At 38.9% G+C, this 25,178-nt stretch overlaps 1 protein-coding gene across 1 annotated transcript in view; it reads left to right on the forward strand.

Annotated features, from left to right (window-relative positions):
• PGM2 (phosphoglucomutase 2) overlaps positions 1-24,942 on the forward strand; it is a 37,941-nt gene extending 12,999 nt beyond the window's left edge. Inside the window, exons 4-14 of the mRNA XM_060655260.3 lie at positions 587-671; positions 2,708-2,791; positions 2,928-3,121; positions 6,806-6,995; positions 8,180-8,277; positions 9,376-9,556; positions 9,645-9,738; positions 11,161-11,290; positions 12,378-12,567; positions 17,906-18,039; positions 23,566-24,942. Of these exons, the coding sequence (XP_060511243.1) occupies positions 587-671; positions 2,708-2,791; positions 2,928-3,121; positions 6,806-6,995; positions 8,180-8,277; positions 9,376-9,556; positions 9,645-9,738; positions 11,161-11,290; positions 12,378-12,567; positions 17,906-18,039; positions 23,566-23,668 (1,483 nt within the window). The 3' untranslated portion in view covers positions 23,669-24,942. The remainder of the gene's footprint in view (positions 1-586; positions 672-2,707; positions 2,792-2,927; positions 3,122-6,805; positions 6,996-8,179; positions 8,278-9,375; positions 9,557-9,644; positions 9,739-11,160; positions 11,291-12,377; positions 12,568-17,905; positions 18,040-23,565) is intronic.
• Positions 24,943-25,178: the final 236 nt, after the last annotated feature.

Below are 25,178 nucleotides of genomic sequence, written 5' to 3' on the forward strand. Positions count from 1 at the left end.
TGTGTGTGTGTGTGTATACATACTCACATACATATGTCAATATGCCTTATGTTTTATGAGAACATCTAATCAAATGCTAGTCTGTGTGGCTCATGCTGGATTGTGATAACTTCAGACTGGGATTTCTCAGCCTCTGCATTGTTGACATGTGACTTCATACTGGGTTGGGTAATTCTTTGTTGGGGACTGCTGTGTGCATTATAGGATGTGCAGCAACATCCCTGCCCTCTAGCCTGCTGGTAGCACGTACCCCAGTCCCCAGTGACAATCAAAAATGTCTCAGACACTGCAGACGTCCCACGGGGGCAGAATTGCCCTCCGCTGGGCTCAGCCCTGGCTTAGCTGCTGTGTGGCCGTTGGACATGGGATGACTTCTCTGGCTTTCCTTGGCCTTAGTCCCATGTCTGTCAAACAAAGGGGTGGAACGAGACGACTCCTAAGATTCCTCCAGCTTGAATGCTCTATGCCAATGGAAATATAACAAATGAACCTAAAGAAGTGGGCGGGCATTCATTTCCTGCTTCACTGTCATGCACAGTCCTGACAGCCCTGTTCTCCTTTCTCCCCCATCACACTGCATTTCCAGATTTGCCCGACTTGCTGCAACCACATTTATTACCCAAGGGATTCCTGTGTACCTCTTTTCGGATATAACCCCAACCCCCTTTGTGGTAAGTATCCCTTTTGTTTATAATTTTCTATCACGGGGTCAGGGATAGGACATGGCTGCATTTTAGTCTTTGGGCTTTGGGTATTTATGTGACAGAAGAGTCCCTTGGCATTTATCAGACATTCTCTCATCTCTCTGGACATGTTTTCCCACATTCTAGTAATACTTGTATGGTGTTCAACTTTCAGTATGTCAGAATTGATTTTTTTCTTTTTTTTTAATTTTTATTATTATTTTTTTTATTTTTTAACATTTTATTTTTGAGAGAGAGAGAGACAGAGTATGAGGAGGTGGGGAGCAGAGAGAGAGGGGGACATAGAATCCGAAGAAGGCTCCAGGCTCTGTGCTGTCAACACAGAGCCCAATGCTGGTCTCAAACTCGTAGGCCGTGAGATCATGACTTGAGCTGAAGTCGGATGCTTAGCCAGCTGAGCCACCCAGGTGCCCCAGAACTGATTTTTTTCTAAGTGCGGTTTTCCTTTAGTTACCATTAAAAGGATATTTTAGCTAGTTAGCAAAATATTTTGTTGGTCATCTGTGTTTTCATTTGATTTGTAGTTGTTTTTCTCACTGGCACAACGTCTCGGGTCCCAAAGGAAATGTCTTGGGTCTAAATCTGAATTTACCTCAAACTGTGCCTTACCCCGAATATTTTTGAAGTTGATGCGCCAACTTTTTATACAAATGTTTCGTTCTAAACGCTATTCATGACCAGGACAAGAAGCATGCTTAGCATATTTTAGTAAGATTTTATATATATATATATATGTGTGTGTGTGTGTGTGTGTGTGTGTGTGTGTATGTGTGTATATATATATGTGTGTATATATATATGTGTGTATATATGTGTGTGTGTGTGTGTGTGTGTATATATATATATATATATATATATATATAATCCTTAATATAGCAGAACCTAAAGAAAAAGACAATAGGGACTATGACAACTGTTGTTTTTAAGTACCTAGAACTTTTAGGAACAGGGCCAGATGCTGAGAATATGCATTTTCAGAAATTAAGCCAACAACATGCTTAGAATGCAGTTATTTACATGGAGTGGAGAAGAGAACGTATAAATACAGAAGGCAGCCCCACAGTGTGGTGCTTTCTGTCTCTAGTGAGCTGACAGGAAGGTGCATCACCTCCCAGATTGTAAATAAGCCAATTCACACACAATGTCCCATGCAAACGTAGCTCAGATTTCATGGTTTGATGGAAAGATTGCAGTGTGTTCAAGCATCCTTGGGCTTCTGTACTATGTAAGTGTTAACTGCCATGATTTTTATATCAGACACGAATCATAGGAGTGTGTCGTGATCACTTCCCCATGCTGTAGAGTGGTTCTCCTTTTTTCTTTGCTTCGGGGATGGAAAATAACTCCTAAAGGGACAAATGACCACAGAGATGCTTGCTGGGAGGCTGGAGGGGGGCAGATGGTTAGAATCTCCGGTTGCCTGTGTGTAGGAAGTCTCAAAAGCAGTATCATAGGGAGGCTAAGCCAGCCCCTCTCCCCATTTGGAGAAGTAGTCTTGTAAAGGTGGGGGGCTGAGTAGAAATACAAGGGAAGGATTTCTAACCCTGGAGTAGGACATAAGTGAGCAAGCTACAGGAGCAGTCTCCATTTCTTCATTTCCCTCCACCGTTTCCTAAAAGCAAATGGGAAAGAAGAGAAAGCCATTGGAGGGGAGAAACTGAATCCAGACGCTTCTGTCCCAAGCAGAAGGCTTAAAAGAATGTGAAATGAAAGATTAGACCTTTTTGTTTGAACAGTTTTCTCGCTCTACCAAGTGGAAGACAGAATGAGAAGAAGGCACCTAGGAAAATCCCCACGTGCCTTGTTAGGGTGCACATCCTAGAGTTTTGAGCCGTGAGTTCACGCTAAGGGAAATATAAGTATACTTGGGTGTGGCACAAAAATACTGAATGATGCGTTATTTATGTTTATTAAAGGAAACATTGATACGAATAATATACGATAAACACACTAATTATATCCTGTTCTTTGTTTGAAACGGTTCTTTTTTCCTGCCTGCACAGCCCTACACAGTGCTGCATTTGAAACTCTGTGCTGGAATCATGATAACTGCCTCCCATAACCCAAAGCAAGATAATGGTTACAAGGTATTCATTCTGTTTTTTTTTTTTTCTCTCCACACCTGTATCCTTCTATGTGCATCCTATACCTTTACGGTATAGGTAACAGAGGCTTTATTTCCATTGACCCTAAGCCATCTGGATATGTTCCTACATCCTCCAGGTCTACTGGGACAACGGAGCTCAGATCACCTCTCCTCATGACAAAGGGATTTCTCGAGCTATTGAAGAAAATCTAGAGCCATGGCCTCAAGCTTGGGATGATTCTTTACTTAATGGCAGTCCACTGCTTCATGACCCAAGTGCTTCCATCAATAAGAGCTACTTTGAAGACCTGAAAAAATACTGTTTTCACAGGTAAATGGATTGTAAATTCACCTCAAGTGAGTTGAAATTTGTGATTCAGCCAAGTTCTATCAGTTTTCATTAATTTTTTCTCTTCACTCGGTATATCTTCTGTAGCTGTATCTGGTTTTAGAGGCCGTAAGTCAGGGGTTGGGCATTTTTCTTGAAAGGACAGATAATAAATTTTGTTGGTTCTGTGAGCCATTGTATTATTACAACTACCCAACTGTTGTGGTGGTAGGAAAGCAGCTATAGATGAAACACGAGTGAATGACAACAAACATAGCTCAGTTAAAAAAAAAAATTATTTACAAAAGCAGGTGGCTGACATATTGGCCATACTTCGTACTTCAGTGACCTCTGTGGTAGAATCATAGATACGTATATATATACATACATCTACACACACGTGTATATATGCATGTGAGTGTGTGTATGTGTATATGTATATAAAAAAAAAAACTTGCTGAAACATGGCAAAAGGAAACACTGATGTTTTTTATCTTTCCAGAAATTTTCTGTGCATATGCTAGCATATTGTATGTGTAGTGTGTTTCAAAACCATAAACAGGAATATAGCGTGCGTGTAGTTTGTTCCGTGCCTTTCTCCCCCCAGTTAGTCATGGATACCTTCTGTGTCAGCCCCTACTAGTCCTGACTCCTCTGCTGTAAGGGATGCTGTACACATTGATTTAACCCGGTGGCTCAGAGACTTGATACGTACAGTTAGGTAAGAAGCAGACCAGCTGAGTAACCGTGTGGTCCTTCTGTAGCATGCTGTGGGTCCCACCACTGCTGACTGTCCTCCAGCAAGAAAGCACTGGTTTTAAAGAAGCATAATTTCTAGACCGTCTCTAATATTGTATTTGTTGGACCACTGGGACCAGTTGCAGCTGAAGGGAGCGGCCCTACAGGCTGGGTGTTAGCATGTGCAAATGGAAGTCCAGAGCGGCCAGATCACCTGATTTGTTCTCCGTAAGAGAAATGAGAAACCTAAATTTTCCATGTGAAATCTCCTAATTTTTAAATACTGGCGACCATTTTGCAACTGGCGTGTACGAGGGTAAGGGTTTCGAGTTGTTTGCTACTCAGAGCACTGGCGGCTCGCCTCGGCACAGTTCCTGGAGAACCTGTGTGTGCGCACCTGTGCGTGTGCGTCATAGGAGACATTTCTGGCATCAGCGTTCTACATGCATTTACAAAGTTGGCAATGATTAATAGATTGCTCTCCAAAAATGTTATTCTAATGGACACTCCCACCAACGTTATCATAACAATATCAAATACAATGATGGAATATATCGAGTATATCTTAGCAGTGTATGATCCACACATCTTACCCATACTGAGTATTATCAAATTTCTTATTCTGCTAGATGAAAGGAGTGTCTGGGGGCGCCTGGGTGACTCAGTTAAGCGTCCAACTCTTGATTTTGGCTCAGGTCATGATCTCCTGGTCCTGAGAGCCCTCTGGGAGTTGGGCTGTGTGCCCTCTGCACCGGGCATGGAGCCTACTTGACAGTCTTTCTCTCTCTCTCCCTCTGCCCCTCCCCCACTTGCACTTGCGCTCCTGTTCTCTCTCTTAAAAAAAAAAAAAAGTAATATTTTATTTGGATTCTTTAAGTATGAATAAACTATTTTTTCATATCCATTTAGCCTATATTTTTCTATGTGTTATTCATTTTTTTGCATCTGTGAAACCTCTTTGCTTACATAGAAAACTAGTCTTCATTTATTTCAAATATTGTTTTCCATTCTGCTCTTGTTACCTTTGGACTTTTTTATTGAAACTTTTGGATGAAATCTTATAAAAAATTGATTAAAAAGTTGACTTTTTAATTTATGAGTTCTGAATTTTATGTCAGATTTAAGACTTTCTCTACACCAAGATTATTTTTAAAAATCCTTTTTTTCCCTGGGACTTGCATATTTACATTTTATAATGTTTAAATCTTTTCTTTCACTAGTGATTTTTAATTGTGCCTGAGACACAAAATAAGAAAGCAGATTGGGGCTTTTTTTTTTTTTTAAGTGTTGTGGTTATATCAATGCATTAAATTGAAGAATCTGTCTTTTTTAATTGGAAATTAAAAAACTGTCTCTTTTAATTGGAAATATCACCTTTATCAAATAATTTCTTTTTTTTCTTTTGAAGTTTATTTATTTATTTGAGAGAGAAAGAGGGCATACCAGTGGGGGAGGGCCAGAGAGAGGGAGAGAGAGAACCCCAAGCAGGCCCTGAACTCTCAGCACAGAGCCCGACATGAGGCTTGAACTCACGAACCTTGAGATCATGACATGAGCTGAAATCAAGAATTCGATGCTTAACCGACTGAGACACCCAGGCGCCCCTATAGGCGCCCCTATAGAAGTTATATAGATAACTTCTGTAGGACTTTCACTTGTGCTAATTAATTTAATCTCATTTTAATCCTCACAGTAATGCTGAGGGTAGGTTCAGGTGTATTATCATTTTATAGATGAAAAACTTGTGACACAGAGAGGTTAAGTTAATAACCAACAATCACACAGCTTATAAGTGGCAGAGCTCCTAAATTCAGAGTCTGTCTTCAAAGCATGTTAACGATGAAGCTTCTCATATATATTTTCTATGTCAAATTTGATCTACTTCTGCTCTCTATTCTGTTCTTCTAATCTGCCTTTTTATATCTAGTTCTAAACCCTTCTAATTATGATAGCTTTATAATTCACTTTAATATCTGAGTGATTTTTTTCAGGTTTGTTCTCACTAGTCTTTAGCATATTTATTTTTCTGGATGCATTTTATTTCTTATTTTAAGAGAAGACCTCGTGCATTTATTCACTTTCAAAAGAAATGGACAATAACCTAAGATTCCAGCAGTCAGAACACTGGAATTTTTCTAAGTCTTATTTTTACCTTTCTATTACCTTTACTTTTGATATTTACTGTTATTCTATTTTAAGTCTCCGGAGCCAGGCAGTTTGACCAATAGGATTGTTACTTGACAAAGAAAAAACATTTTTATACATCCCTATATAAGATGTTCCATCACATTTTGTTAAAAGGGACATTTTGAAAACCATTTTGAAGCTAGTTAAGAGGACTTGGAACTGAGGCCCTAGCACTGCCACAGGTGGGCACCCACGAGCAGCTGAGTCTCTCCTGGAACCTGAGCCCAGAGTTCTTTCTTTAATCCCACTCTAGGTGCAAAAGCTATCACATAAAACAGACTCTGAAAGTAATCAGATTTACTGGAAATAACTACAGAGTAAAATTTAAGGCATGAATATGTTGGGAGTAGGGTATATATTTGGGAAAGAGTGAATAAGTTTTGCTCTTTTGAAAAACTTTTTAATGTTTATTTATTTTGAGAGAGAGAGAGCACGCACAGGGCAGGGGCAGAGGGAGAGGGAGAGAGAGAATCCCAGGCAGGCTCCGTGCCGTCAGCACAGAGCCTGATGCAGGCTATCCCTTAACCCCGTGAGGCCATGACCTGAGTCAAAATCAAGAGTTGGACACTCAACCGTCTGAACCACCCAGGCACCCTGCTTCTTTTTTTAAATGGAATTAGATAGTTGTCATATATCTTTATTACATTGATTTCTTCCTTTCTTAGCAATCTGGTTCCTTAATAGCAAAGTTTCTAGTTTTGCAAGCCATATTTAAATATTTTATCTGTATTTTATCCTTTCTCATCATATGTTTAATCCCAGGAGTGTGAACAGGGAGACCAAGGTGAAGTTTGTGCACACCTCTGTCCACGGCGTGGGTCATGACTTTGTGCAGTCGGCTTTCAAGGCTTTTGACTTTGCTCCTCCTGAGGCTGTTCCTGAACAGAAAGATCCCGATCCTGAGTTCCCAACAGTGAAATACCCGAATCCTGAAGAGGGTAAAGGAGTCTTGGTAACCTAATCTTTTTTGTCCTAAAACTTACCTCTTATATTGAAACTTCTTACTATCAAGTAAAATAATTTTTATGTATTTTTTTTAGTTTTGTAAAGTTTTATTTATTTAAGAGACAGAGAGAGTGAATGGGGCGGGGGGAGAGAGAGAGAGAGAGAGAGAGAATCCCCAAACAGGCTCCACACTGCCAGCACAGAGCCTGGCGCAGGACTCGAACTCACAAACCATGAGACCATGACCTGAGCCGAAACCATGAGTGGACACTTAACCAACTGAGCCAGCCAGGGCACCCCTTTTTATGTGTTTTCATTGTGCTAAACAAAAAAACCAACTTTATCATGAGAAATATTTATATCTATTAGTCATCCATTTCTTATAGGAACCTTCCAAACACACATCTTAGCATCAGGATGTGAGAGCTGAAATTGAAATGATATTTTAAATTGAATTGAATTAATGAAGTTAAAATTTAGTTTACCCTGATTTCTTAATGTTAAAAAGAAACAGTAATGGAATGAATATTTATCACATGTTTTTTATTCCTTAATATTTTTATTCTGGAATTTTCCTAATATGAAGCAGAATTATTTAAATTATGGTTCCTTTAGCCTTTTTTTAAATTTATTTTTTTAACATTTATTCATTTTTGAGGAACAGAGAGAGACAGAGCAAGAGCAGGGGAGGGGCAGGGAGAGGAGGAGACACAGAATACAAAGCAGGCTCCAGGCTCTGAGCTGTCAGCACAGAGCCCAATGTGGGGCTCGAACCTATGAATCATGAGATCATGACCTGAGCTGAAGTCAGATGCTCAACTGACTGAGCCACACTGGCACCCCGCTTTTAGCCTTTTTAAAGGTTAACAGTGATATTCAGCAAATTGGCTTACTTTGGTTTGTTTTGAGGTTGATCACTTGGCAAGGCCTAGAAACATCAGTCCAGCCACACATACGCTATTAAATGTGAGGTGAACCCCACGGGCAGGTGTGGGTCGTGTGTTGCTGTTCCCATTATCTGACCTCTGGCTTAGGAAGTAATTCGTGATCAGCCAAGACCAGCTCCAGAAATAAAACTCAGCCTTCGTTTGGGGAAAGTTTTTTTTTTTTCCTCAAGAACTGAATGATTTTAAAGACGGCAATATGCTCAGTTCTTGACTGAAATAATCTTTTCTTTTCCTACTTTTTCAGACCTTATCTTTTGCCTTGGCTGACAAAACCAAGGCCAGAATCATTTTAGCAAACGACCCGGATGCTGATAGACTCGCTGTGGCAGAAAAGCAGGACAGGTACAATTGATTGGGATTACCTATGTAGTAGCAAACATAACGGGTGACGTCTTGAGCAGTTAACTGCTCCTGGAAATATTTACTGTTCATTGTACACATCATCACCTCACTGAACTTCTGTTACTGAACCTCTAACATACAGCAAAATGCAGTTCTGGGGCCCACACGATGATTGGCGAGCAGAAGGCAGAGTAAACAGCCCAGGGTGTATTTGGAATTGAAATTACTATTTCTCTTCTCTCGTTTCATCATCAATTTTATAATTAATGACTCAGTTCCTAATGCAGGCAAGTACTTTGTTTGGTGCTGGATTTACAGGTCAGTATTTACTGAAGGGTTTGCTGCAGGAGCTGTACCTTCAAGGAAACGTTGAATTCAGGTCGAGTGGAGCAGAGAGGAATAGCACTGGGGTACCCAGTGTTTAAGACAAGTTTGGCCATAGAGTTTGTGCAGAGGAATAAGACGTAAGTGGAGGGGAAAGATGAAAAGCAGGCAGGGTCCAAGCAGTTTTGGAGGTCAAACAGCCCACGTGATGTTTTGGGAGCAGCGAGCAAGCAGGTTTAATTCTAATCACTTTCTAGAAAGTTAAGCAAGGTGGTACATGCTAAAACGCAAGATGTACTGCTAGCCACCCGACTACGGAGAGGAAAATGAATCACACATCTGTTCTGTGGTGTCCTGACCATTTTAGTGCAAACTCACTCTTGAGACACACTAGGATATTGACCTCTCAGAACCTCAATACTGACCAGACCGAAAATTGAGATTCACACACTATAATCCTGTGGGGGGCAGGGGAGGAACGGGGGAAGCATATTTCTGTCATCTTTAAAGCCAAACCCTTTGACAAAGACAAATAAACGTGTTATGTGTCGTTGCTCTTCAAAGATGGGATGTTGGGGCAAACCGATTGAGACAGAGTAGCTGCTCAGATGTTTGTGGTGAAGTGACACTTTTTCGACCAGTTATTTAAGCAAGAGTGACAAGAACACTCTTATAGAAACCACTTTGAGCCTCGTTTGGCTTAATTGTCCTGTCCCAGTCACTTCAGTGTCTGTCTTAAGATCACAGCAATGCATTGGTTATTCTTTCTTTCAGCGGTGAATGGAGAGTGTTTTCAGGCAATGAGTTGGGGGCCCTCTTGGGCTGGTGGCTTTTTACTTCTTGGAAAGAAAAGAACCAAGATCACAGTGCCCTCAAAGACATATACATGTTGTCCAGCACCGTCTCCTCCAAAATCTTGCGAGCCATTGCCTTAAAGGAGGGCTTTCACTTTGAGGTAAGGTGTTTCTGGGACTCGCTCTTAAATTTCTTTTTCTCTGTAGAAGGTCTAAGGCATTTCTTTCTCTTTTGGGTTATCCCTTTAGGAAACACTAACTGGCTTTAAGTGGATGGGAAACCGAGCCAGACAGCTAATAGACCAGGGGAAGAATGTCTTATTTGCATTTGAAGAAGCTATCGGTAAGAAGTGATAATAGTGATTGTAGCATTAGTTAATATATAGAATGCAAATAAATGGGATTTGGATTTGGGTTCAAAAAATTAACAGTAGAACAGGAACACACTGGCGCTCAAAGAGCACTGAACTGTCCTACCCCAAAATTGGCATCTCAGACATGCTTTCAGCTGAAAAGAATATCTCTTTAAAAGCCAAGCCATTAATATAAGAAAGTGAATCCTTTCCCTGGATGACTGAAAACAGTGATGTTCTGCCCATGAATGCTCGTAGCTCAGGAATCATGTATTTGGGGGAGTTGTGGTATTTCCTCAACTGTGGTGTTGATCTCCAGGTCTGATATGGTTCACTCCTGTTCTAAAAATGCTGGGCAGACATCTGTCCAGAGGAAGAGACAAGGCCTGGTTGTAGGGCTTTCATCAAAGTGACTGTCACCCAAAAGGACAGCCTGAGTTAAGTCAGAGTGACTGGGAAACGCTCGTCAGTTTACGTAAGGAAAAAGGGGAGCTAGGTGTAGAAACTTGAAATTCAGATGTTTATGTGAGGGATATTTTAGCTACATGTTTAGTAAAAGCTATTATACCTTATACTTATTATATAAGAAGATTCACCTATTCCCTGCAGCACAGATGCTCACATATTATTTAACAAATTAATAATAGCTCAGCTTTTGCTTTTTTGTCACAAATGTCAGTCTTATCTTTCTATAGCTTTTTATTAAAAAAATGTTTTCTTCAAATATTTATTGCATATCAGTTAAGAAATGGATGAACACTGACCTCAGTCTATAGCACTTTGCATCGATCTAATTAGTAACCACACAAGAGAGCATAGGCTAGGTGTCAAGGTGAAGGATGTAACTCACAAGAACTATTGGAATTCAGAGAAGACAGAAGAAGCATTGACTAGAGCACCTGGAGACTATTTTGTGTGAGCTGGAGGAGTTGGGGCTGGACCTAGGGAATGAACAGTTGATCTAGGAGGGAGAATCTCCTTATAGGTTATTCAACCAGTACATCTTGAAGGCCTGCTATGCACTAGACATTGGCCTGGATTCTCGAATATAAAAATGATAAATGAGGGGCGCCTGGGTGGCTTAGTTGGTTAAGTGTCCGACTTCTGCTCAGGTCATGATCTCGTGGTTCGTGTTTGAGCCCCGCATCGGACTCTATGCTGACGGCTCAGAGCCTGGAGCCTGCTTGGGATTCGGTGTCTCCTTCTCTCTCTGGCTCTCCCCCACTCATGCTGTGGTTGTCTCTCTCTCTGCCTCAAATATAAACATTAAATTATTTTTTAATTTTTTTTAAAAAATGGTAAATGGGAAGCATTCACATGAGATGGGCAAGTTGCATATAGGTGTGTGCATGTACAGTGTTGTAAAGGAACTCACTCCTAAGCGTGTGTGTATGACGCGTGTTTCTCTGCAGGATATATGTGCTGCCCTTTTGTTCTGGACAAAGATGGGGTCAGTGCCGCTGTCATAAGCGCAGAGTTGGCTAGCTTTCTAGCAACCAAGAATTTGACTTTGTCTCAGCAGCTAAAGGCCATCTATGTTGAGTAAGTGTCTATTAATTCTGTTTAACTGAAGTAATAGTGTTAAATATTTTCTTATGGTTCTACGTGTGAGATACTAATATTCTTTCTAATGCTCTTTGGTTGTGAATTCTATTTTTTTCTTTTTTTAATGTTTATTTATTTTTGAGAGAGAGAGAGAGAGAGAGAGAGATGGAGTATGAGCAGGGGAGGGGCAGAGAGAGAGGGAGACACAGAATCCAAAGCAGGCTCCAGGCTCTGAGCTGTCAGCACAGAGCCCTACGGGGGGCTTAAACTCACAAACCGTGAGATCATGACCTGAGCTAAAATCGGACACTCAACCGACTGAGCCACCCACGCGCCCCATGAATTCTATTTCTTATGAAAACTAAAGAATCATCTTTTCTTTTGATACTTAACCATGTAATGGTAATTATCATTCATGATTGCACGAATCCTTAACAAATGAGGGCATCAGTTGCAGAAATAGCTAATTGAAGAATGTGATTTTAAGTATGTGATGTCAAAAAAGATTAAAGGTGTTCATGAAATCTCTATTAAGTTTTTAGAGCAATGACCCAGGTCTGCCTTTATAAAGTGCAAAAGCAGCCCGTGGCAACACGTTGCAGTAAGACTCTTACTTACAAATACAGGCTAAATGCCAGGCAGCTGTTTGGCAATCCCCGGGGTCAATTGTTGTACCTCTTTTTTATGCTAAATTATTCCTTTGAAGGTACTCATGGCTATTTGTTTCATTTGGTTTAAAATATACTGGTTGACAAATGTACACTGTGTGGAATTATGCGTTCCTCATTTTGCATATTTGTATTTCCTTAACTGAGATATAACTGACATTAGTTTCAGGTATGCAATATAGTGTTTCAATATTTGTATATATTACAAACTGATCATCACAGTACATCTAGTTAACAGTCGCACCACACGTAATTACAAATATTTCTTCTTATGATGAGAACTTGTAAGATCTATGCTCTTAGCAACTTTCAAACATATAGTGTAATATTATTAAATATAATCACCATGCTGTATTTTACTTATTCTAATAAATTTTTTACTTAATTTCTAAAATTATTTGTGTTTGTTTCCATAGGTATGGCTACCATATTACCAAAGCTTCATATTTTATTTGCCATGATCAAGGCACCATTAAACAATTATTTGAAAACCTTAGAAACTATGATGGGAAGAATAATTATCCAAAAACTTGTGGCAGATTTGCAATTTCTGGTATTAGAGACCTTACAACCGGCTACGATGATAGCCAACCTGACAAAAAAGCTGTAAGTAATATCTTTTATCAGTTAAACACTTCTCTATTTACCTTCTATTATACTTGGCATAGTTTGACTTATTGAATCATGGAGTTAGTTGAAGCTGATTTTAGGCATACAGGCATTATTATAAATAAGCTATCAAAATACATAGAAAGAGTAGGGCAGCCCACCCTGGTGTCTCTGAATGAGTAGATCTGGGGCGGAGGCCAAGAATTTGCATTTCTAACAAGTTCCCTGCTTGTTATATGCTAATATTACTGGTACACACTTTGAGAACCGTTGTTTGCTTCCTGGTTAGTTTTACCCTATTCTCTGAATGTCTGGGAGCTGTTAGCTATAAAGCATGAGTTCGCATTCTTCACATCATGTGGATCTTCCACTGGAGTCAAAAGAAGGCTCAGATATGGCCGAAGAGTATTGCTAACTAATGGCAGGAGATAGGAGGAAGAGAGTAAGAATAGCCTTATGAGATATTAGACATCTTGTTAGTTACCTTTTTTTAAAATTTTCATCTGCACACAATGTATTTTTTAAAAAGAAGTATTTCTGGAAGAGTCCTGATGAAACATGACAGCTCCAGCCCCTGCCATCTCTTTGCTATGCTGAGACAACCATGTTCCCTCTCAGTTGTTTCTCCTGGTATTTACCACCAGATTTTTTTTTTTCAATGTTTATTTATTTTTGAGAGACAGAGGGAGACAGAGTGCGAGCAGGGAAGGGGCAGAGAGAGAGGGAGACAGAGAACCCCAAGCAGACTCCACATTGTCAGTGCCGAGCCCGACATGGGGCTCGAACCCACGAACCGTGAGGTCATGACCTGAGCCAAAATCAGACGCTTAACCCACTGAGCCACCCAGGCGCCCTTACCACCAGATTTCTAAATAATGTGCTCATATGGCGATGTTTTGACTTCTCAGCATTGTACTTTATTAATTTATTAATTATGTAATTTATTAATTATGGAGGTAAGGATTTAAATCTTACGTTTCTTACATTCACTATTCCACCTTCTCTCCTGTCTTCACAAACACATATGCCACAACATTTGATGAAATCAGATTCCGTGCTTGTATTATTATGACTAGGAACTATTGTTTCCTGCTTAGCTAAGTAGTGTACTTTGATTAGTTTCCCCTAAATTGTATAATTATTTTTCCTATAATTAATAGTTGCTTTGTTCTTTTGTGTGCTTGGATTTTTATGTAACTATCACCAGTCTTTCTCACATCCTTCACATACCTCTCAGTAGGGTTTCCCACATGGTCCAGTGCTGTTTTATCAGTTCCGTGTTGTTTCCAGCAGCTTCTGTCCTGATCCCTCCATCCGGGCAGGGCCAACTCCTCTATGCGTTGGGTACACACACGTCATCCTGGGAATAGCCTTCACCACTTACTGAGTCAGGTCCTTTGCTCCTGCACCCCATGACTTCTTCTTCCTATACTTGTTTTCCTAAATCATATCCTCTAGTAGATTCCTTAAACAAAGTGAATAGGAGGTAAATTTTGAGAGGCATTTAAATCTGGAAATATCTTATTCTACCCTCACATTTGATTGACTCGCAGTTTTGAAAGCAGCAGTGCTCTGTCATTTTTTAGTTCCCAGTATTGCTGTGGAGGGTCTGATCTTTCAGGAAATAGTTGAGGCCTGCTGTGAGCCACATAAAGGGATGTCGATGCCATACTGATTCAGTCCGTTCCATGCAGCTTGTTTTTTCTCTATGGGAAGATTTCAGGAATTTTCTGCTAAAACTCTGAGTTCTAAAATTTCAGTGATTTGCTTTAATATGGGTCTTTTTTCAGTCATTTTTCTGGGTAGTCGGTGAGTCTCTGTTGGTCTTTGGAGTCATTTCTTTCAGTTCTGAGTAATTTTCTTAATTTTGTGTCAAAGAAGAGGGCTGCATGGTCATTTCCCAAGTATTCTCTTGCCCTGAGTTTCCGGCCTCCCTTTCTTGTTGAGTTCTTAGTTAGAGGCTGGCTCCCCAGGACTAATGTTCTCCTTTCCTTGTTTCTCTCTTTCTTACTGTCCATCTATATCTTCTTGCCCTACTTTTTGGGAGATTACATCAACATTAATTTTCAGTGCTTCTGTTCACAATTTTAGCTCTTATTGTCCAGCTTATTAAAAATAACACCCTGAGGCTTCCAGCTGACTCAGTTAGTGGAGCATGCAACTCTTGATCTCAGGGTCGTGAGTTCTTGAACGTTGGGTATGGAGCCAACTTAAATAAAAATATTTTAAAAATAAAAATAACATCCTATTCTTGTTTTATGTATATAATATTTTTCCTTTTTTTAAATAATGTCATGGTTCAACGGTTCTATGCATTACTTGGCTATCATCACAGTAAATGTACTCGTGACCCCCTTTGTCTGTTTCATCCATCCCCCACCCACCTCCCCTCTGGCAACCACCAGTTTGTTCTCTACGTGAAGAGCATATATTTTCTGATGTTGTTGTCTCTCTTTTTCTTAGTTCATTGTTTTGTTCCTTAAATTCTCCATATGAGTGAAATTATATAATATTTGTCTTTGTCTGTCTGTCTTAATTCACTTAACATTATACCCTCTATGTTGTCCATCCATGTTGTTGCAAATGACAAGTTCTCATTCTTTTTTTTTTTTTTTCTTAAGTAATCTCTACACCCAACATCGGGCTCAAACTCACGACCCCGAGATCAAGAGTCACATGCTGTACTGACTGAGCCAGGCAGGTGCTCCAACATCTCATTCTTTTTAAAGGCTGAATAATATTCTTGTGTGTGTGTGTGTGTGTGTGTGTGTGTCCACACACATACACCCTTGGACTGCTTCCATATCTTGGCTATTGTAAATAATGCTGCAGTAAACATTGGGGTGCATATATCTTTTCTTTTTTTTAAATTTTTATGCTGCAATAAACATTGGGGTGCATATATCTTTTTTTTTAATTTTTATTTATTTTTGAGAGAGAGAGACAGAGCGTGAGTGGGGGGAGGAGTAGAGAAAGAGGGAGACACAGAATCTGAAGCAGGCTCCAGGCTCTGAGCTATCAGCACAGAGCCCAATGCGGGCGCGAACTCACGGACGGCGAGATCATGACCTGAGCCGAAGTCGGACACTTAACCGACTGAACCACCCAGGCGCCCCTGTGTATATCTTTTCAAATTAGTGCTTTCGTTTTCTTTGGGTAAATACCTGGTAGTGGAATCATTGGATCATATGGTAATTCTATTTTTAATTTTTTGAAGAATGTCCATATTATTTTTTATATTGGCTGCACCAATGAACTTTCCTACCACCAATGAACAAGTTTTCCTTTTTCTCCACATCCTTGCTGACAGTTGTTATTTCTTGTCTTTTTTATTTTAGCCATTTTTATAGGTGTAAGGTAATATCTCATTGCAGTTTTGATTTGCATTTTCCTGATGATCAGTGATATTGAGTATCTTTTCATGTGCCTGTTGGCCATTTTTATGTCTTTGGAAAAATGTCTATTCAGGTACTCTGCCCATTTTTAATCTGTTTGTTTTTTAGTGTTCTGTAAGTTCTTAATTCATGTTCGATATAAACTGCTTATCAGATATATCATTTGCAAATATCTTCTCTCATTCAGTAGGTTGCCTCTTTGTTTTGTTGATGGTTTCCTTTGCTGTGCAAAAGCTTTTTATTTAGGTGTAGTCCCAATGGTTTTATTTTGCTTATGTATATAATATTTTATCTCTCTTAAGTATAGGCATTATAACTTTTTAAAATGTAGACTTTTTTTCCTGTATTGTCTTTATATCTCCCAAGTTATTTTTTTATTATTATTCGGGTTTTTTGGATTTTGTCTTTAAGCTGTCTTTTCCCAAAGTCTGGTAATCCCTCATTATTTGGGGGCACTCAAAAACCGATCGGAAGCTCTACGTACATGAGCAAACCTTGTCAACTGACAAACTTTGCTCTCAGGAGATTGGGTGCCAAGTTAACTTTTACACGCCGGGCTCCCTATCTGGGGAAGCCTAATTCTCACCCTGATCTCTTGCCTAAAGGCTGTAAGGTGGTGACAGCGGTGGAGAGTTGCCTTGGAGTCTGGAGGGAGGATGGCTGGTATTCAGGTTGTTGACTCTGAGTTGCTCTCTGTTTTCACCATATCCTGCCCTTCTACACCAGTGCCTGGTGTACCCAACTCCTGAGCCTTTCTTGTTCAATTATACCAGAGAATTAAGCCATCTCCTATTAAGGTGGCTGCCTGACTGTGTGGGCAGAGGGTGAGAATCTGGGAGGGTCTGATAGGTCTTTTCACATCCTTTCTTTGTTTCCCACCTGCCTTTCACAGTGCCTGGTGCCACCAGATAGTGAGCTCTGCCAGGGTTCTGCGAAGTTGACCAGGGTCTTGTTTGTTCCTTGCAGGTGCTCAGCTGTCATTGTCCTGTGTTCCATCAGGTCAATTCTGCCCCTTCATCTGTTTTGTAACTCCCAGGATTCGTTGGCAACCTAATTAACTACTGTTTTTCTTTTCCTCTTTGCCCTTGTGTTTTATATATTCACACACACACTTCTGTCATTTTAGCTGAGTATGGGGAGCGATCAGCTATGAATACATCTGCCAGAAATGTTATATTTAAAAAGATCTCTTTATATAACTTTTTTTTTTTTTTACAAAGTAAAATAAGGTCTAGTTTATTGTGGGTTTTTTGGTCACATATTATCAATCTATTTAAATCAATTTCTCATGAAATGATATGTTTCCATGTTAGTAAAACTTTAGTAGTTTTGGGGTGCCTGGCTGGCTCAGTTGGAAAAGCATGAACTCTTGATCTTAGGTTGTAGATACGAGCCCCACATTGGGTGTAGAGATTACTTAAAATCTTTAGGGGCACCTGGGTGGCTCAGTCAGTTAAGCATCCAACTCTTGATTTCGGCTCAGGTTATGATCCCACAGTTCGTAAAATCAAGCCCCACATCTGGCTCCATACTGTCAGTGTAGAGCCTGCTTGAGATTCTCCGTCTCCTTCTCTCTCTGCTCCTTCCCTGCTCACTCTCTGTCTCTCTCTCTCAAAATAAATAAATAAACATTTAAAAATAAAATAAAATCTTTAAAAAAAACCCAAAAACTTCAGTAGCTTTAATTAACAAGACTAGGGAGGTAAAATGCAAGTATACAAGTTACTTAATTCCACAAATCATTTTATGATTATTATTATTTAGTATTTAATTCAGAAGAAGAATTTTTTTTTTTTTAATTTCCTCGAAAGTATCCTTTTCTCTTAAACCAGTATATTTGCTTGGCATTTATTTTCTTGCCTATACAGGGGGAAACTATTATTTGAGCCAGAACAGTTCATGTTACAATTTAAATGTATAAATTGTAAATTTGTTCCTAGGTTCTCCCTACTAGCAAAAGCAGCCAAATGATCACCTTTACCTTTGCTAATGGGGGCGTGGCCACCATGCGGACCAGCGGGACTGAACCCAAGATCAAGTACTATTCGGAACTGTGTGCCCCCCCTGGAAATAGGTATGATATCCACGGCAGCACGTGTGATTGCTGTGCCCTAAAGTTCCTAATTGGTTCTGCACAAGTGCTAAGTAAAACCTTGTGCTTTGCCAGTGTTATGTACTTTAATTAGGAATGTTGTTTCAAAGCCTGCAGCAATACTGTGATATTAACAGCTGTTTGGAGCATCCACGGACACAGGAGCTCATTTTTACTTACTTATTTCTGTCCTACCTTTCTTTGTATGGGGAAATTTCATTCCAGATTTCAGTAATAGTAATACAGTTTCCTTTTTCTAATACTTTAATTTGAGACTAGCACCAATGAGTTTTTCTCTTTTTCTTCTTGTCTCTGATACAGTAATTAAAAAAACATTTTTTTAATATTTATGTCTTTTTGAGAGACAGAGTGTGAGCAGGGGAGTGGCAGTGAGAGGGGGAGACCCGGAACCCGAAGCAGGCTCCAGGCTCTGAGCTGTCAGCACAGAGCCCGACACGGAATTCGAACTCATGAACCGAGAGATCATGACCTGAGCCGAAGTCGGCCGCTTAACCGACTGAGCCACCCAGGCACCCCAATAATTTACATTCCACTGTACATCCTTGAACAAATATCTTTGAGTATCTATTGTGCATAAGTCTGTGCCGGGTTCTGGGGAGGATAAAGAGCCATAGCAGAAAGAGTCTTGCCTCCAAAAAGCTGACGGTCTGGTAGCTTCAGGGTCATGTTTTTGTGACCTTGGTAAAGGGTTTGAGTTTACTTTGCAATACCATAACATCTTAAACTTTACCAACCATGGTGCATGTAGTTAGCTTGTGTAAATGTGACCCTGCACGCTCATTTAACCCCCAGGTAACTAGCACTTCTCCATTCGGAGTAAAGAATCAGGAAAAATTGTTTAAAGACTAATTAAGTCAGTACTGTGCAATGGAAATAAAATGTGAGTCACATAATGCAATTTGAAATTTTCTACTAGACACATTTTTAAGTAGTGAAAAGAGGGGCGCCTGAGTGGCTCAGTGAATTGAGCGTCTGACTTCAGCTCAGAGCATGATCTCACAAACCATGAGTTCAAGCCCTGCATCGGGCTCTGTGCTGACAGCTCAGAGCCTGGAGCCTGCTTCGGATTCTGTGTCTCCCTCTCTCCCTGCCCCTCCCCCATTTGCACTCTGTCTCTCTCGCTGTCAAAAATAAATATTTTTTTAAAAAGTTAAATAATAAAAATAAACAGGTAAAATTAATTTAGTAATTTATTCTACTTTACTTAACATGAAAATATTGTTATTATACCATATATAATTTATATAAAATTAATGAGATATTTTACTTTTTATCACATTTTCAAGATCCATTTACTATTTTACACTCACCACATATCTCAATTAAAATGCTTGATTTTTTTAAGAAACACTTGTTCCATACAATTGACCCTTGAACAACACAGGCTTGAACTATGAAGGTCCACTTATATGTGGAATTAAAAAAAAATTTTTTTTTTCAATGTTTGTTTATTTTTGAGAGACACAGAGAGACAGAGCGTGAGTAGGGAAGGGCACAGAGAGGGAGACACAGAATTCAAAGCAGGCTCCAGGCTCTGAGCTGTCAGCACAGAGCCTGATGCAGGGCTTGAACCCACGCACCGTGAGATCGTGACCTGAGCCGAAGTCAGACACCCAACCAACTGAGCCACCCAGGCGCCCCAATATATGGATTTTTAAAATAAATACAGTATAATATTATAAATGTATTTTCTCTTATTATTAATAACTTTTTTAGTGTATTGCAAGAATGCATGTAACAAACAAAATATGTGTTACTTGTCTATGTTATGGTATGGTTTCCAGTCAAAAGGAGGCTATTAATAGTGAACTTTTTGGGGTGTAAAAAGTTATCCATGGATTTTTGACTGCATGGGGGGGTCACTAATGCCCTAAATCCCAGGCTGTTGAAGGGTCAAATGTGTTAAGAGTTCATAAAATTTACCGTTGAAAAAATAGATTTGGATACCTAAGTTGTTCCAAACATACTTCAGTTTTCCAATAATTGAATTAAATGGCAGCTTATTTTTTTTTTAATGTTTTATTTTATTTTTTGAGAGACAGAGAGAGACAGAGCATGAGCGGGGGAAGGGCAGAGAGAGAGGGAGACACAGAATCCAAAGCAGGCTCCAGGCCCTGAGCTGTCAGCACAGAGCCCGATGCGGGGCTCAAACCCATGAACACAAGATCATGACCTGAGCCAAAGTCAGATGCTCAACTGATTGAGCCACCCAAGGTGCCCCTAAATTTCAGCTTTTAAATTTGAAAGTCAGTTAATTAAACTTAAATTCAGTTTTCAGTCCCACTAGTCACATTTCCAGGGCTCAGTACTATAGTCAGGAGCATGGATCTGATGTTTCCCAACCAAAGCCTTGCTCATTGCAGAGTTTTTCTGATCTTGTGAATCCAATTTGCACTATGTGGAAATAAAAGCAGAGGAAATTTTCTGAGCATCTTCAGTTGGCCAGCCAGTAGCAGATTAAATGTAGCAAATTAGAGAGGGGGATGCAGAATTATTAGTGTTAGACTTTCCTCGGACAGGAAGAAATGACTGCTGATAGCAAGGAAAGAAACATTAAAACAAAACAAAAACATAATACATGGACACGGTAACTCAGAATGTTTACTGCTTTATCATAAGGGAAATAGCATTCCACTTCCAAATGGGCCCTGAATCTTCTTCTGAATAAGAGACCCAGGTCAACAGTTAAAGTCATGATAATGGCTCTTAAATATCATGATAGTCCAATATATTTAAAAAGTCATAGACTGTGTCCTATATTTTGCTACAAATTCCCATTCAAAACCTTTTTGTGCTGAAAGGGCAAAAACTCAGCTAGTAAGCAGCTTGAACAAACACATAAAGCTTCCCATTTTCTAAGCATTCTGTATTACCAACATTTGATTGTAATATTGTGCAAGTGTCACTGTTTCTATGTGTGTTAAATAGTAAGCTGTTTGCTACTCTATCTGGTATGAGTTTTTCCAGACATTTCTTTGTAATTCTCATTCTCATGTAATGTTTTCATGTTTCTATGCCTTTCTTCTGAAAAAAAAAAAAAGGGACATTAGTCCAACTTAAAGATCCATTTTCTCTATATATTAGTTCCTTCCTTGTCATTTCTCTGTGAAGATATAATAATTTGGAAAACTTTATAATAACAATACTATTTAATGTTTAAGGATCTGGTATTTTACATTTTTCACATGGCTTATTGGGTGGACTTAAATTCAAATACTAGTTTACAAATTCCTGAAGACACTTAGAAAAATTGTCCTTTTATTATATTCATCAAAATGCTGTTCTAATTTACTAATTGGGACATTGGGCACTAGGTCAGTCCACGGATATGCTATCAGGGCTCAAGCAAGTTACCAGCATACCTAACGTACAAGAGCAATAAAGCCATGGCTAAGGTTTCCTTACGGTCTGATCACCTTAATATTATCGCTGTATTTTATATCATCAATTTCATTTATTCATAGAATTCCATAGCCTACTCATCCTTTAGAATGGAAAATCCTTTTCAAGTTTAAGTCCTGCTTAAAATATTTTTTGATCAAAATATTTTTTGATCGGTAGATGTCTTTTGTCCAACTTTTTATTTTGGAAATTTTCAACGAATGCCCACATACTTTTTGCCTAGACCAAGGGTTGGCAAATTTTCGGTAAAGAGCCAGATAGTAAATATTGTAGATTTTACAAGCCATATAGTCGCAACTACTCAGTTCTGCTGTTGCTCAAAAGCAGAAAGAAGGAATACACACAAAGGAATAGGTGTGGCTATGTTCTAATAAATCTTTATTTATAAAAACAGGCTGTCAACAGACTGCCAGCCATAGTTAGCCTACTCTAACCTAAACAGTCGCTAACATTTTGCAATATTTGCTATCTCTCACATATATTATTGTATATGCAGGTTTTGTACCTGTATTGTATATGCAGGGTTTTTTCCTGAGCCATTTGAAAATAAGCTGCAGACCTCAGTACAACTGAACAAGGATGCTCTAAGGATGTTCTAAGGAATTCTTGGAATTCCTTGGATACTGGATTACAATATCACAATTTAGGTAACAATTATATCAGGCAAGCTTCTAACAGAGAAACAAAACCAGTAGGAGATATACACTGTACTTATATATTTGTGTTTGTGTATTCACTGGGGAGTTTAATTTTAGGTATATTGTTTAAAAAAAAAACCAAACAGTAGTTGTTTAGTTGTGTGCCTTCCTGAGAAATGTTGTTTTCTTCAAAACACATTTGTGGAGAAGGAAATAACAACCAATGTGATTCATGTGTATTTATGAAGCATAATTACCTTGTATGTTACCAGTGGGGGTAAAAATAATTTTAATGACAGCTACATTTATTGAGGTTTTTGGGCCAGGTTCTGTGCTAATTGCTTTATATAATTTATCTCAATCTACACAACAACTCTCTTGAGAAGATAAAGTCTTTATCCCAATTTTACAAATGAGAAATCTGGGCCTCTGAGAGGCTAAGAAGGGCATACAGCTAGTAGTAGAGCCAGAATTCATGTCTGCGATAAAATGGATTGTTTTAGTTGTACCGAGTAGCTCTCACAGTGTAAAAATGAACTTAACTAATTACAAGAATTGCCATTTCCATTTAGATAAAGTTGCATATATTAAAGACAGTCGATTATGAAGTAATGTAAGTTAGAATTGAAGGATTTGGTTTTTTCAATTCAGCTTTTTGGTTTAAAGTCCTTCCAGTAAACGCACCGTGCTAGGAGCCTGACCCTAACATGGGCTGCTGGAAACCTGTCTAATCACAAATTCATTTTATCATGATCTACCTTCCAATTGTTTGCATGTAAATGAGTGTTGTCCGCATGCTTGAAAGTTTGGTTTCCTTAGAGGGAACCAGTTCCCTGGATTTTTGCTTATACTTTGTTGTGACCCTGGAGGTAGAATAAGGAGAAAAGCTGGGGGAACTGAGTGCCTGGTATGTGATTAGCAGGCCCACTAGGAGGCTCCCATTCTCTGCTGCTTAGCTTCCAATATTCTGAAGACAAGCTGCTTCGGGAACATTCCTATCCTGGGAGACTGAGGACTTAACAGAGGGGTCGTTGGTAAAAGTTTAACAGGATTGAATGACAACTGAAGTTATAAAAGTTTTCTTTGCACTGTTAGGTACAAACTTTGCAGATCCTACAGGGATGCTACGGCAAAAACTGTGCTTCTTAAAAAGCTTGTAAGAAATGCAAAGGGAAGATTTTATTTCTAGTAGAGACCTTGGGAAAGCCTTTGGGGGAAATAATGGATATTGTCTCACAGTTTTTTTTTTTTGTTTTTTTTTGTTTGTTTGTTTGTTTTGTCCAAGTCAACAGATACATTCCCATGCTTAAGCCACTGGAGTTCTGTTTTGTCTGATTTAGCCTTCCTCTTAAGGTTAAATTTCAGTGTTACTTGACCAATGCAGGGAGAACTTAAAATATGCTTTGGAATAATCCACTGACCTGGAGTTTCCCCTCTTATCTTCCAGTGATCCTGAGCAGCTGAAGAAGGAACTCAATGAACTAGTCAGTGCTATTGAGGAACATTTTTTCCAGCCACAAAAGTACAACCTGCAACCAAAGGCAGAGTGAAATATATCAGCCATGGGCGTAATTACAATCAAGCTACCGGTGATTAATTAAGCAATATTTTTGAGGACCAAATGATTTAAATGGTCGCTCTAAGTATTTATATTTTTTTAGTAGGCCTACATTCCTCATTGTTCTATTTTTTTACCTTTAAGACGAATAAAGAAAAGATGGCCAAACCCAAGAAACCAATTAAATTTAATTCCTATTAAAAGGTTAAGCCTGGGCATTTCCTGAATTAAAAAAATGAAGATTTTAAAAATAGCAAACTTTCAAAACTGTACTGTAATTCATATGCTTTAATTAGAATAAATAACAAATGTGTCTTCTCTATCATTCTTTTTATGAATAATTAAAATCACCAGAAAACCTATTCAATTACTAAATTCTGGGCTGTCATATCATAGGATAACCACTTTTTAGGTATATGTATATTTACATTTGTATCAATTGCTTATAAAGCAAAATATATAAACAAATTGAATGTCCTGTTCATGTTTAGGGAAAAACAGGAACCTATAAAGTGGAGCAAAAGATACTTTAAAAAGAGAAAATTTTTCATCTAAAACTTTTTGGTTGTATTAATCCATCATTGTACAGTGTTTACATGCTAGGAGAAAACAGCCTCATCATCTTTGTTCAGTACACTAACATTCATTTTATCTCTTTAAATCTTGAATTTAAAAATTGGTTATTTGAAACTGCAAAGTTCGTTATTGTACAGTTGTTTGCTTTGGTACAAGTTAATGTAATTTTTGGGACTGAGGCACAAAGACTATAAGCTTTAACTATTTGCCTGACTTTGCTTTTTTTGCTTTGATCATATGTAATTAAAACTATTAGATTTCCTTTTCAGGTTTATATTTAACCTGTGCCTTCTATTCTTCTCATAACCAATGGCCTTAAAACCATCCAAAATTACTCCCTTTGAGCCCCCATGAGTCAGGACCAAGCCGTTCTTTATATACTTTGTATATTTCATGTGGTTTTCTGTTTTTAAAACAAATGATTCCCCATTATTATTATGACTAACCTAAATGCTTACTAAGTTTCAGAACGATGAAAAATTACAATCCTATTGGCATTTTTTCTAAAGTAAAGGGGAAAATGTTTTTACGTCTTAGTGATACATAGTTTGTGCCCTATCAGAACTTTTAAATCTGTAATATTCGATATATTCTGTCAGCTGCTTCATTGTAGCTGTTATGTATTTTTGTTTTATAGTGTTTTGTAGTCTCACACTGTACTCTAGAAATAAAGCCTGTATCCTCTCTACAGTTTGTGGAGCTTGTAAACTATACCCCATCATGGAGTTGGTTTCTGGAAATACAAAGATGATGGAGACCCACCCTTACTGTGATGATGCTCACAGTTTGACTGGGGGGCTAGTGAGTAACCATCAGGCTTACACATTCTCTAATGGAGTCATTTGCAAAGCACTCGGGGTTCAGAAGTGCGAGAGGGGGATCCCTTCTGCCCAGAGAAAGCCTGGAAGAGAGGTGAATGACTGCTT

This window comes from Panthera onca, chromosome B1 (genome assembly GCF_046562875.1).
Source record: "Panthera onca isolate mPanOnc1 chromosome B1, mPanOnc1 haplotype 2, whole genome shotgun sequence".
NCBI lineage: Eukaryota > Metazoa > Chordata > Mammalia > Carnivora > Felidae > Panthera > Panthera onca.